The sequence below is a fragment of the Cervus elaphus genome, chromosome 20 (genome assembly GCF_910594005.1).
Source record: "Cervus elaphus chromosome 20, mCerEla1.1, whole genome shotgun sequence".
In the NCBI taxonomy this organism is placed as follows: Eukaryota; Metazoa; Chordata; class Mammalia; order Artiodactyla; family Cervidae; genus Cervus; species Cervus elaphus.
The window spans coordinates 119,298,827-119,311,801 of NC_057834.1; the positions used below are offsets into that span (position 1 = coordinate 119,298,827).

At 39.8% G+C, this 12,975-nt stretch overlaps 1 protein-coding gene across 1 annotated transcript in view; it reads right to left on the reverse strand.

Annotated features, from left to right (window-relative positions):
- Positions 1 to 12,975, reverse strand: part of LOC122678176 (cytochrome P450 4X1-like) — a 40,672-nt gene that overhangs the window by 718 nt on the left and 26,979 nt on the right. Inside the window, exons 7-11 of the mRNA XM_043878743.1 lie at positions 8,895 to 9,001; positions 8,066 to 8,253; positions 3,126 to 3,259; positions 1,676 to 1,740; positions 791 to 870 (exon numbers count right to left, since the gene is read on the reverse strand). Of these exons, the coding sequence (XP_043734678.1) occupies positions 791 to 870; positions 1,676 to 1,740; positions 3,126 to 3,259; positions 8,066 to 8,253; positions 8,895 to 9,001 (574 nt within the window). The remainder of the gene's footprint in view (positions 1 to 790; positions 871 to 1,675; positions 1,741 to 3,125; positions 3,260 to 8,065; positions 8,254 to 8,894; positions 9,002 to 12,975) is intronic.

The following is a 12,975-nucleotide window of genomic DNA, read 5'->3' on the forward strand; positions in this document are numbered from 1 at the left end:
TGAAGAACTGACACTCCTTCTGACTCTTTAATAAGATACTAGAAAAACAAGTCTGGTGTTAACAATACATTTTCACATGAAATTCCATACCAATTTTTGGACTTTGGACTTACCTTGTTCCCTGAAAGAATGTGAGCTGGAAGATTCAAGTTGACAACCTTCCGAAACAAGGGGGCACTTGGAGCTGCTCACAGAATTGTTCCTCCCCTCCACACCCCGACCCACCGTGAAGTTTTAATGTATAATAAAACATGATGACCATAGTTGGTAACACACTGTATTGTAGAACTGAAGTTTGCTAAGAAAGAAGAACTTAAATGTGCTCTCACACACAAAAAAGGACAGGTATGTGAGCTGAAGAATATGTTAATGAACTACATGGGAAGGAATCTTCTCACAGCATATATCCAATCATCATGATGAATATTTCAAGTGTCTTACAATTTAAGATTCTAATATAAAGATGAAATAAAAGATGAAATAACTGTTTTTCTGAAAAAGAATCATCTCATCTTTATTGGGAGTGAACCTGCATCGAACCTGTGAGCAACAGCTTGCCTTGCTGTTTAGCCTTCTGAGCCATGGCTGTATAGGATGCCATAGCAAAGGGTGTTGCTCTTCGTGAAACTAATTGACCCTTTCAGTGGCTCAAACAGGCACTAAGAACTGCCTCGTGGTCAGGTGAGAAGATAAGTTTCTATAGAACTTATAGAGCTGGGGGGCTGAAGAGAGAAGGCTGTTCCCAAGTAAACATTTGTGTGTGTTTTTAAAAACTTCAAATAGTCCTCACCTTGGTCCAGTTGAGAATGGTAAGTAGGCATGGGAGTGTCTTTTATTATTTTCCTGGGAGAACCTCAAGGGGTCAAAGACCTGAAATGAGAGGGTAACCCCACGACCATCCCCAAAACACCACCATTAACACATTTCTGAAGCTACTGCTTAGCACTGATCAACAGAAATATCCATGCACCACATATGTAGTTTCAAATGTTCTGGTATCCACATTTTTACAAGGGGTAATGAATTTTATAAAACAATTTATTTAACAGAAAATATGATCATTCCAACATGAATTCATATACATAATTACTTCAAGAAAATATTTCCTATTTTTTGTACTACAGCTGCAAAATTTTACTTTCCCAGCACATCTCAGTTCTAAGCAGCCACATTTCAAGTGCTCCACACCACATGTGGTTAGTGGCTACCAAGAGTGAGATACGACTGAGTGACTGAACTGAACTGAACTAAACCCTGGACAGCACAACTCTAGACCTGCCGACCTTGTCTGGTCTCCCAGGTGATTAGTCTGCTACCCAGACTAGGCAAGAGGAAAGCAGAAATACCATGACTGGTGGTAGTATTTTCACTTTGAAGGTACGAGTGCATCTACTTAGAAGTCAAGCCAAGATGACCTACGTGATCAGTTGTGCAACTTCCCATTACACATAACACGTTTGAAACAAGCAGCATATAAAAAAGGAAGCGTCTGCACACATTGTGTTTGGAGTTTCAAGAGACTCAGGTGTGCTACAAAACTTCTTTTTGCCTCTTCGGATCCTTTCTCCTCCCTTCCCCACCTTGCTCTGGGTTCCAAACTGACCCACGGGCTTTCCTGTTGGGTTTGACCAATAAAAGGCATTGAAAGGAAATCTGGAGAGTGGGACAGTCATACCTCTGGGTCTTCCCAGACGGCAGGGTTGTGGTGGAGACCCCAGATACTGAGAACCACGGTCATTCCTGAGAAAGGAAGGAAATAAAAGAGATTGCAGAAAAAAGAGCAAGTTGTAAGCTCCTTTTATACAGCTCTTCAGTAACACTTTTCTTTTTGCAAGGAACGACTTAGTTCCTGGCAGAGTTCTGTGGGCTGTGATAGCTGATGCCAGCAGTGAAGGACCCATAAAAAGATGGGGTTTGGTGGCATCTTAGTTTTCAAATCAATGATCTATTTAACACCTGATTCTATCTTAAGGAGCTCTTGGTATCATGTCAAAATGATAGCCTGTGTTTATGTTTTCCGCTATCCCTAGACATTGTTTATATATTTATTTATGGACTATAAAGTATCCAGACACAACAGCTTAGGTACATTTAGGAACAAGATTGTACCTCCACTGTGCAGATCCAATGACAAGTTTCTGTTGGTGCAGGTCATACAATGGAAGTAGGGAATTTTGGCAAATGTTCATGTAGTATGAGGATTGTAAAAAAGACAGAAGAAACAAAAATAAAATTTAAAAAACAAAAAAGGAAAAAAGAGGTGAGATAATTTGAGGATTATTTTGTTGTCAGAAATAATTTTGGTAAAGTAATTCTAGATCTGTCAACAAAGGGACAGTAAGTGACAGGCTGTTGGTACTGATACAAGCAATCCTGTTGGCTTGATCCTAAGGGCAAGAGTTAATTGAACACTGAAGCAGATTAAGTGGAGGGTTTCTCATGTGATCTCTCTGCATCCCACTTGCCCTGCTCAGATACTTGTGTTGTTCTGAAGAGCACTGGGCTCCAGACGTGGAACCTCTGAGCAAGTTCTAGCTCTGCTCAATGCACTTTGGGATCCCACAGTGGGTTTTGGCTATAGCAAAAGCATCTGAAAGTGCTCTGTAAACTGCAAAACACATATAAGCGTCTGCTAAGAGCATGTTCCAAGGTGAAAAAGATGAGATAATCTATTGGAAGGCTCTATGTAAACTTTTAAGTGCTGCATACTTACTAGAGTAATATTACTATGATGATGAAGACAAAGACCCTCTCTGGGTCTTCTAGATAAAGATAAAAGTGTTCACCTCCCATGAAGTCTTGCCTGGTCTCAAATGCAGCCAAGCCAGGATTAGCTTAGAAACAATGTCCCATAACAGAAGAAACCCTGAGTTGGGATTCTGGTGATAAAGGTTCTGTTCATAGCTTTGCTTCAAATGACTATGGGCCTTTAGGAAAGTCTCAGAAACCCACATCTGGTCAAGGCATTACCCACTGAGAACTTAACAGGTGCCCAACCCTAAGCCAGCTATCCTGAGGTTTGTCTTTTGACTCTTCCAAGAGTTGAGAATCCCTCTGGTCTTTCTCACTGTGGTCCCTAGGAGTCAGTGGTCTTTAGAAACTGCTTAGGAAAAGAATGCAAAGACCTGCAGGCAAAGAGCGTCCATCTGGAAAGGTCATGGGCTTGGTGAGTTCTCTGGAAATGGACACAGCTGGAGGTGCCAAGCGGAGTGACTCCTTAATGCACATTGTGGTGTATGACATCTCACTCAGTTGGTCCCTGTGAGTATAAGAGAGGGAACACAGGGAACTCAGACTCCATATTCAGTATGTAAATACTGACATATTTTTTCTATTCAAACTTTGCCCCTGGTCAAAGTTCTTTTACCCATTGGTTTCTGTAACAGAATGTTAAAAAGGAACACTTTCTGCCTCAGGATCAGCTGAGGTCCCAGAGGACAAGGAACAACACAGGTGCCACACATCCTCACCACGAATGTGGAGAAGAGGGAGGGAACCTCCTACACTGATGGTGGGAATGCAAACTGGCATGGCCACTGTGGCAAACAGTATGGAGGTTCCTCAAAGAACTGAAAACAGAGCTACCATATGATCTTGCAATCTCACTCCTGGGTATATATCTGGAGAAAACTCTTTTTGAAAAGATATATGCACCCCAATGTTCATAGCAGCATTATTGACAAGAGCCAAGATATGGAAGCAACCTAAATATCCATCAACAGATGAATGGATAAAGAAGATGTGCTATATATACACAATGGAAAACTACTCAGTCATAAAAAGAATGAAACAATGTCATTTGCAGCAACATGGATGGATTTAGAGATTATCATGCTCAGTGAAGTAAGTCAGAAAGAAAAAGACAAATATATATCATTTACATGTGAAATTTAAAACGTGATATAAATGAACTTATTTGCAAAACAGAAACAGACTCACAGTCAAAGAAAACAAATTTATGATTGTGTGTGCTAAGTTGCTTCAGTCATGTCCCATTCTTTGCGACCCTGTGGACTGTGACCCAACAGGCTCCTCTGTCCAAGGGATTCTCCAGGCAAGAACACTGGAGTGGGTAGCTGTGCCCACCTCCATGGCATCTTCCTGACACAGGGATCAAACCCGCGTCTGTTTACCTCTCCTGCACTGACAGGTGGGTTCTTTACCACTAGCACCATCAAAGAAAACAAAGTTACGGTTACCACAGGGGTCAAGTGAGGGGAAGAATATTAAAAAGTAAAGTCACTTTGTTGTACACCAGAAACTAACACAACATTATAAATCAACTCTACTTGGAAAAAACGCCAAATATCCTCATAATAAAGTGAAGCACTAAACTACTGGTAAAGGATTTGCTGAGAAGATTTCTGAAACTGTTTTGCAACACTTAGCTCATCATATAAATCAAGGAATGTCTAAGGAATGAAGAGAGGAGGCCTCCAAGTTTTAAGAGGGAAAAAAGATCCTTCCAAAGAACTGCTGAATGCTGGAGTGCTGTGGAGAATGCTGGAGGGGGGTTCCCTTCATATTTAGCAAAGAGGGGATTAAAGAAGATAACAGTAGATGCTCTGACATGTGCTCCTTAGAGGCTGGGAAGACCAGAACTAATAGGAAAGGCCATGACTCACAACAGACAGAGAGGCAGGGAAAGGAGCAGGGACAAAGCAATAACCCTATAGTGAGTCCTATGGGCCAGTGAACCACCAAGAGGGAGAGCTTCTGAACCAGCTTGAAGGACACTCTAAGGACAAGAATTTCTTTGCCTCGTGAATCATCATCATAAAGTCCCAGTGAGAAAATCTCTAAAAACCTCACTGAGAGTTAAAGGAAGCACCAAGTTTAAAGGGCAAGATGGCAACAGTACCAGCTGCCTTCTCCTCATCCTTTCTCCCTCCCAGGACCATTTCTAGAAGGGTCAGTGAGCAGAAGCCAACCACAACCTCCTCTTTATTTCCTTGGGCTACAAAATCACTGCAGAGGGTGACTGCAGCCATGAAATTAAAAGACTCTTGCTCCTTGGAAGAAAAGTTATGATCAACGGAGACAGCATATTAAAAAGCAGAGACATTATTTTGCCAACAAAGGTCTGTCTAGTCAAAGCTATGGTTTTTCCAATAGTCATGTATGGATGTGTGAGTAGGACTATAAAGAAAGCTGAGTGCTGAAGAATTGACGCTTTTAAACTATGATGTTGGAGAAGACTCTTAAGAGTCCTTTGAACTGCAAGGAGATCCAACCAGCCCATCCTAAAGGAAATCAGTCTTGAATATTCATTGGAAGGACTGATGCTGAAGCTGAAACTCCAATACTCTGGCCACCTGATGCGAAGAACTGACTCATTGGAAAAGACCCTGATGCTGGGAAAGATGGAAGTCAGGAGGAGAAGGGAATGACAGAGGATGAGATGGTTGGATGGCATCACTGACTCGATGGACATGAGTTTGAGCAAGCTCTGGGAATTGGTGATGGACAGGGAGGCCTGGTGTGCTGCAGTCCATGGAGTCACAAAGAGTCAGACATGACTAAGCAACTGAACTGAATTGAACTGACTGACAACTGCTTCACCCACCTCTGGCTTCCAGACCCAGAGAAGTCCTGAGCTGAAATAGATGGAGATGCTCCAAGTGGATAACAATTTGAAGTTTTTATTATTACACTGGACCAGACAGCTTAATCATTGAAATGAGACTGCTCTTGTGATTTAAATGGATGGGAACACTATGAGATTCACTCACAGTTTCACCCCAGTGATGAGAAGTACTTGCTCACACAAGTTTGAAGTATCAGTGGGAGAAGAGTAAATTTTTTATTTGATCATAGATAGGTTGGTTCCGTAAAATGACAGTGTACATTTGGTCTTTTTGCTTCAGGTGTTTTTATTTATTTCTCTGATTATTTATTTTGAATGCAGGCTTTGGCCATTCATTAATGTGAAATTTTAATTTTGAACTCTTGCCTCCTCGAGCTCGGAATAAGAAGAAGAATTCTGCTTAACCGAGCACTTTTCATACTTAAGAAAGATAATGTTGTCCGTCTCAGTCCTGTTGCAAAAAGATGAGAGGCCTTTTAACCCAATGCAGAAATAGGTTGACAAGCAGGCAAATGGAGATGCTGAACAACTTTCTAACTTTTTTAGAAATTTGCTCTTTGCAGTGTGGCTTTATTAGAATTATAAATTTTTGGACTGTTCTGTACAAATTTCATTAAATGTAATGAAAGGCCATTTTTTATTCTCTATAATATGGTTGCCATTTCTCTCATTAAAATAAATGGTAGCAAACAGATCCTCTGGAGTTTGTTGTATCACCTGGCAAAGATTTCCTTATAGTTTTCACATTTCACATAGGCCAAACAAGAATAAGAAGGCCAATATTTGAGTTGTGTATATACATCTACCCTAATCGAGGTTAAAATATCTGATTAATATTTGGAAGTGATATACACTGTTTCTAAATTCAATGAGTGAATAAAAACTTATTAGTCAACACTGCATCTGGTGCTATGTAGATTAGACCTTTGACTTATGGTAGGAAATGACTAGTATTTCATTATACAAAGTGAGATCTCTGCTATATCAATTCATATTTTCCTTTACAAATGTTCTAATTGAGCTAACTTTTGCATTTGAAACATGGCGTTTTCCCTCTAGTCACTGGGCTGGGTTGTTAGCATCTCTTTCTTTGACCAACAAAACAAATACAATGGCTGCATTTTCCTGGCAAACAGTATGTCTGAGGAGCAAATCTGTAACCTGGGCTTCACTAACAGAAAGATGTGCTCAAAGTCTAGCCAAATGGAGTCGAAGCTTTCCACCTGACTAACTCCTACCCATCGTGTAAGAGGCAGCTTAAATGTCCAATCTCCCAATAAGTCTTCCTGAGCCTCCCATGCCAGATTAGGTTCTGGTCTTCTAAATCTCTGTGGTCACTAATGTGAATCTCTCTCCTTACCCTCACCATGTTATACTGCGATCAACTATATGGGGATCAGACTTCCCTGGTGGTGCTGTGGATAAGCATCTGCCTGCCAACGCAGGGGACACAGGTTTGATCCCTGGTTTAGGAAGATTCCATATGCCATGGATATGGAAGATTTCGTAAGCCCATGTGCGTCACAACGACTGAGCCAGTGCTCTAGATCCTGCGAGCAGCAACTACCAAAGTCAGCGCAGCGCAATGGAGAGTAGCCCCTGCTCGCTTCTACAGAAAGTCCGTGAGTAGCAAAGAAGACCTAGCATAGCCAAAAAGAGATAAATAAATATTTTTTAGAATTAAAAAAAAAAATATATATATATATATATGGGGAGCAGTCTTCTGTACTAGAACATGAGCTCATTGAGGGCAGAACCCACATCAAATCTGGCACCTTTTTATAGTGCCTCAGTACCTAAAGCTTCCCTGGTGGCTCAGCTGGTAAAGAATCTGCCTGCAATGTGGGAGACCTGAGTTCGATCGCTGGGCTGGGAAGATCCCCTGGAGAAGACAATAGCTACCCACGGTATTCTGGCCTGTATAGTCCATGGGGTCACAAAGAGCTGGACACGACTGAGTGACTTTCAGTTGCACTTTCAGCACTTAAATGGTACACACTGTACTTGAGTTCGGCAAATATGCACTGAGGATGTTTATTGCTTTGCTCTAAGTCCAAAGTCCATCCTGAGAAGTGAACAGGGGATGGGAGAGACCGTCTCAATGAGGCTTAGAAATACAGATGTTCTCTCAGGTCTTTCAGAAACAGCCTCACTTGAGTCCTACCATTCAAGCTGTGGATGCAAATCTAGGGAGATCATATCCCTATTTCCAAAGCACCAGGGCCTGAGAGAAAGAAAGAAATAGGACCATTTACACACACACTGACTAAAAAACAATGAAATAGAAAACTTACGGATAAGTGACTATAAAAGAAAAAGGGATAATTTTGGGCCCTCTAGAATAACAGAATAGTAGCCTGCCTCTTCTACATACATATGTGTGGATGTATATGAAACACTATGATCACCAAGAGGAAAGAATAAAGCAAAATCCCAGGAGGAAAACAAGGAGGAAATGTTTATGGATGCAGATCTTACCAGGTAATGGAAGACCCATCCCCCAGGATGGCTCTGATCTCCTCCCGGCATCTCTCCTGATGCTCAGGGTGCCGAGCTAGCTGGTAGAGGAGGCAGGAAATGCCTGCTGATACAGAGTCATGCCCTGCCAACATGAATGTGTTCACCTCGGACCAAACGTCTGAATCTGTGAAGCTATCATTTTCAGCCTAGAAAGAATAGTAGAGATATTTTTATGCAGTGTCAGTTTACAGATGTTTGAAGCCCCAATCAAAATAATGGTTTTAGGGGGAAAAACTGGCTATCAAATAAGAGTTTTCATTTTTATTCAGTTTAACAAATATATAGAGTCATGCTTTGTCCAGAGCATAGAGAACCAAAGACAGATAAGAAAAGCAGGCCCCGCAGTGAGTTCCTGCAATCATTTTGTCAGATTTATCCAGACTTTTCAGCATCTCTTCCTCATTGTTTTATCAGCTTAACCTGTGATTCACTTTCCCGTGTTTCCCTGAACTACCATGTATCTTTATGATAATCACCAAATCCTGCTGAATTTGTAAAAAATGTAGTCTTATGTGACTCCCTCTAGTGACAGAATTGTAGAATTCAGTTTTTAATCTCAAACTGTACAGCACCAACCATCAGTTCAAAAGTACTGTTAAATTTAGTTGATCAATTTTGCTTTTGTCTTCCATCCTCCCACTCATCTAACTACCCACACAATTAACTAGATACATAAGTAGGCTCAGAATTTGAAAGATTTTGGTTTTTGTCTTCCGTCCTCCCTCTCATCTAACTATCCACGCAATTAACTAGATACATGAGTAGGCTCAGAATTTGAAAGACTTACCTGAGCAGAAAGGACAATATCCAGTAAGTCCCGGTACTTCCTCTTCTGGGTGTTAGCCTGCTTATTCTCATCCTTGGGAGAATTTCTTCTATCCTTGATTAGCCTGTCTAGGGTAGAATAAATATTCCCCATTGCCAAAGTGACAGAAAAGTCAATCAAAAGTCAAAGTGACAGAACAAGCCATGACCCGCCCGATAGTTTCAAATCTTGCCTAATTTCCTGAAGTTAGAGTGAGTACATTAATTTACATAGATTTAATTTGTGCAGGGGGGCTTCCTCGGTGGCTCAGACGTTAAAGAATCCACCTGCAATGCAGGAGACCCAGGTCAGATCCCTGGGTCAGGAAGATCCCCCCTAGAGAAGGGACGGCTACCCACTCCAGTATTCTTGCCTGGAGAATCCCATAGAGGAGCCTGGTGGGCTACAGTCCATGGGGTCACAAAGAGTCAGACATGACTGAGTAATACTTAATTTATGCAGATGTGTATTTTACCATCAAATGACAACTTTTGTTCAAAGTTCCAAAGACAAACGCAACAGACAAAAATATACTTTATATAACTAAGTAGGCAATGTAATTAAAATAATAAAAAAATGTAGGTGCAAGTAACCAATCATTCTTTTCTTTCTCAGTCTAATCTTTCATTTTCATGGAAAAATTATCACATGAAATGGAATGAAAAGAAAAAGACCAGCAAAGAAATGCCAACCTATATATAACTGAAAGGGCTGAAAGGAAAAAAAATATGGAACAGAATGTTTAAAATTATAATCCAAGAAAACTTTCTAGGAATAAGAGAAAAATCAAATCTACATATTAAAGGGTTCATACTATGCCTGGAAAAATTGGAACAGAATAACCAATTCCTATATATATATATATACATATATATATATATATATATATATACACATATATATATATATATATATATCTTAATAAAACTACTTGACATGAAAGGCAGAGAAAAGGAAATTCTCAGAGATTCTAGACAAAAATATCAAATGACTTTTAATGATGACAAATTAAGCTAGCATCATACTTCTCAAGAACAATAAGAAAAACCAAGGCAAGGTTAGAGTACTTAGGAAACACTCAAGGAAACAAAGTGTGAGGCAAAATTTTTATCCAGGAAAACGATCCTTCATGTATCAAGTCTACCAAAAAACTGTTAGAAACTTATATGAACTCAGAAAATGCTTTGCTCATGAAGCCCATCTTGAGGAATCGATAGGGGATGAGTTTCATCCAACCAAGAAATTACTGGAAAAATTTTATTAAAATAGCTGAGGTGGGCCTTTCAAAGATTTAATTCTAGATATCAGAATAAAATAAGGATAAAGATGTGGACAAAAGAGTAACACATAAGCATTAAAAGTGAAGATAATGCTACTAAAAATAGGAGGAGTAGGGAGGGAAATATCTGGCTTAAAACTCAACATCCAAAAAACTAAGATCATGGCATCTGGTCCCATCACTTCATGGCAAACAGACGGGGAAATAATGGAAACAGTGACAGACTTTATTTTCTTGAGCTCCAAAATCATGCAGATGGTGACCACAGCCATGAAACTGAAAGACAGTTGTTCCTTGGAAGAAAAGCTATGACAAACCTAGACAGCATGTTAAAAAGCAGGGACATTCCTTTGCCAACAAAGGCCCGTATAGTCAAAGCAATGGTTTTTCCAGTAGTCATGTGAGAATTGGACCATAAAGAAGGCTGAATGCCAAGGAATTGGTACTTTTTAACTCTGGTGTTGGAGAAGACTCTTGAGAGTCCCTTGGACTGCAAGGAAATCAAACTATTCAATCCTAAAGGAGATCAATCCTGAATATTCACTGGAAGGACTGATGCTGAAGCTGAAGCTCCAATACTTTGGCCACCTGATGCGAAGAGCCAACTCATTAGAAAGACCCTGATGCTAGGAAAGACTGAAGGCAAGAGGAGAAGGGATGACAGAGGACAAGATGGTTGGATGGCATCACCGACTCAAAGCACATGAGTCTGAGCAAGTTCAGGGACATAGTGAAGGACAGGGAAGCCTGGTGTGCTGGAGTCCTTGGAGTCCATGTGTAAAGAATCGGACATGACTGAGTGACCGAGCAACAAACATCAACAATCACTTTAAACATCAAAGGTTTACTACACCAATTAAAAGACAAAGAAGGTCAGAATGCACCTAAAAGACAAAATCCAACTGTATGTTGTCTACAAGCCCACCTTAAATACATAAAGATACACAGAGATTAAAAGTAAAAGGATAGAGAAAGATATACCATGCTAACTAATCAAAAGAAAGCTGGAGAAGCAATATTAGCTTCAAATGGAAGAGATTTCAGAGAAAAGAAAATATTAGGGATAAAGAAGAACATTACATAATGATAAAGGGGTCAATTATCCAAGAAGACAATGATCTTTAATGTGCATGTGCCTAACAAAGAGTCTCGAAATTCATGAGGCAAAAAGTAATAGGACTCAAGAAGAAATAAATAAATCTACTATCATAGTTGGAGACTTCAATATCCCTCTATCATAATGGACAGATCCAGCAGGTAGAAAACAAGCAAGGATATATTTGAACTGAACAATATCATCAATCGACTGGATCTATTTGACAACTATAGAATATCTCATTCAACATGAGAACACTGACCAACATAGACCATATTTGGGGCCATAAACCATAATCTAGACTTCAAAAAATAGAACTCATAGGATGTATGCTTTCAAACCACAGTGAAATAGAAATCAGTAATGGAAAGATAATGGGAAAACTCCAAATTATTTGGCAAGTAAACCACACACTTCTAAATAACACACGAGTCACAGAAGTAGTCTCAAGAGAAACTTAAAAAATATTTTGAATTAATGAAAATTCAAATACAACTAATCAAAATTGTGAGATGCAGTGAAAGCAGTGCTTAAAGGGAAATGTATAGCATTAAAAGAATTATCAGAAAAGAAGAAAGATCTAAAATCAATAATCTAAGCTTCTCTCTTGGGAAACAAAAAAAAGAAGAAAAAAATTAAGTCCGAATTAACTAAAGGAAAAGAAATAATAAAAATCTGAGTAGAGAGCAATAAAACTGAAATAAGAAATAAAGAGACAAAATCAATGAAACCAAAAGTTGGTTCTTAGAAAAGATTAATAAAGTTGATAAATCTCTAGCCAGGTTAACTAAGGAAAAGAGAAAAGATAAAATTGCTACTATGAGATATAAGAGGAGCCATCACTTCTGATCCTATGGATATTAAAAAGAGAATAAAGAAATATTATGAAAAACTCCATGCTTACAAATTGATAACCTGGTTGAAATGGGTCAATTTCCTGAAAGACACAATCTACCAAAAGTCAAAAGAGAAATAGCTAATCTGAATAGACCTTTGTCTATAAAACAGTTTGAATCAGTAATTAATAACCTTCCAAACCAGAACAGACCAGACCTAGTTGATTTCCTTGGTGATTTCTACCAAACATTTAGGAAAGAAATCCTGCCAATTCTCTACAATCTCTTCCAGAAAAATAGAAGCAGAGGGAGAACTTCTTGACTTATTTTATGACACCAGCCATTATTCTCACTCCTAAACTGAGACAGGCCTGGGAACTAGGACCCTTTGCTGCAGGGCTGAAAAGCTTGTACCTGGACACATCTTTTCTCAAGCTACCATATATGAAGAAACTATATGGGACTAAAAATTATTGTGTGCATGTGCAGTTAGGGCAAACTCTGAACCAAAAGATATAAAAAAGAAAAAACAAAACCAAAACTCATCTGCCGTTTCTGAAGGACCTGGAGCAAAAACTGGGTGTCAGGAGAAAAAGCAGGGTGCTCTGCAGGGCCCCCTGCACTCAACAACACAAAAGATGGGCAAACCACCTAAACCACCCTTCCAGACAGACCTCTGGACACACTCCTATCGTCACCCCATGTAAGAAACAAGCTCAGCCACCCGCCCCGGGGACCAAGCAAGGGAGTTTGTCACTTGTTTCTGCTCCCTCCGGGAGCCCCAATGAAGACTTGACTGAATTTCTTGTCTGGCTTCTAGTCAATTTCTATTGCTTGGGGAAGACCAAGAAC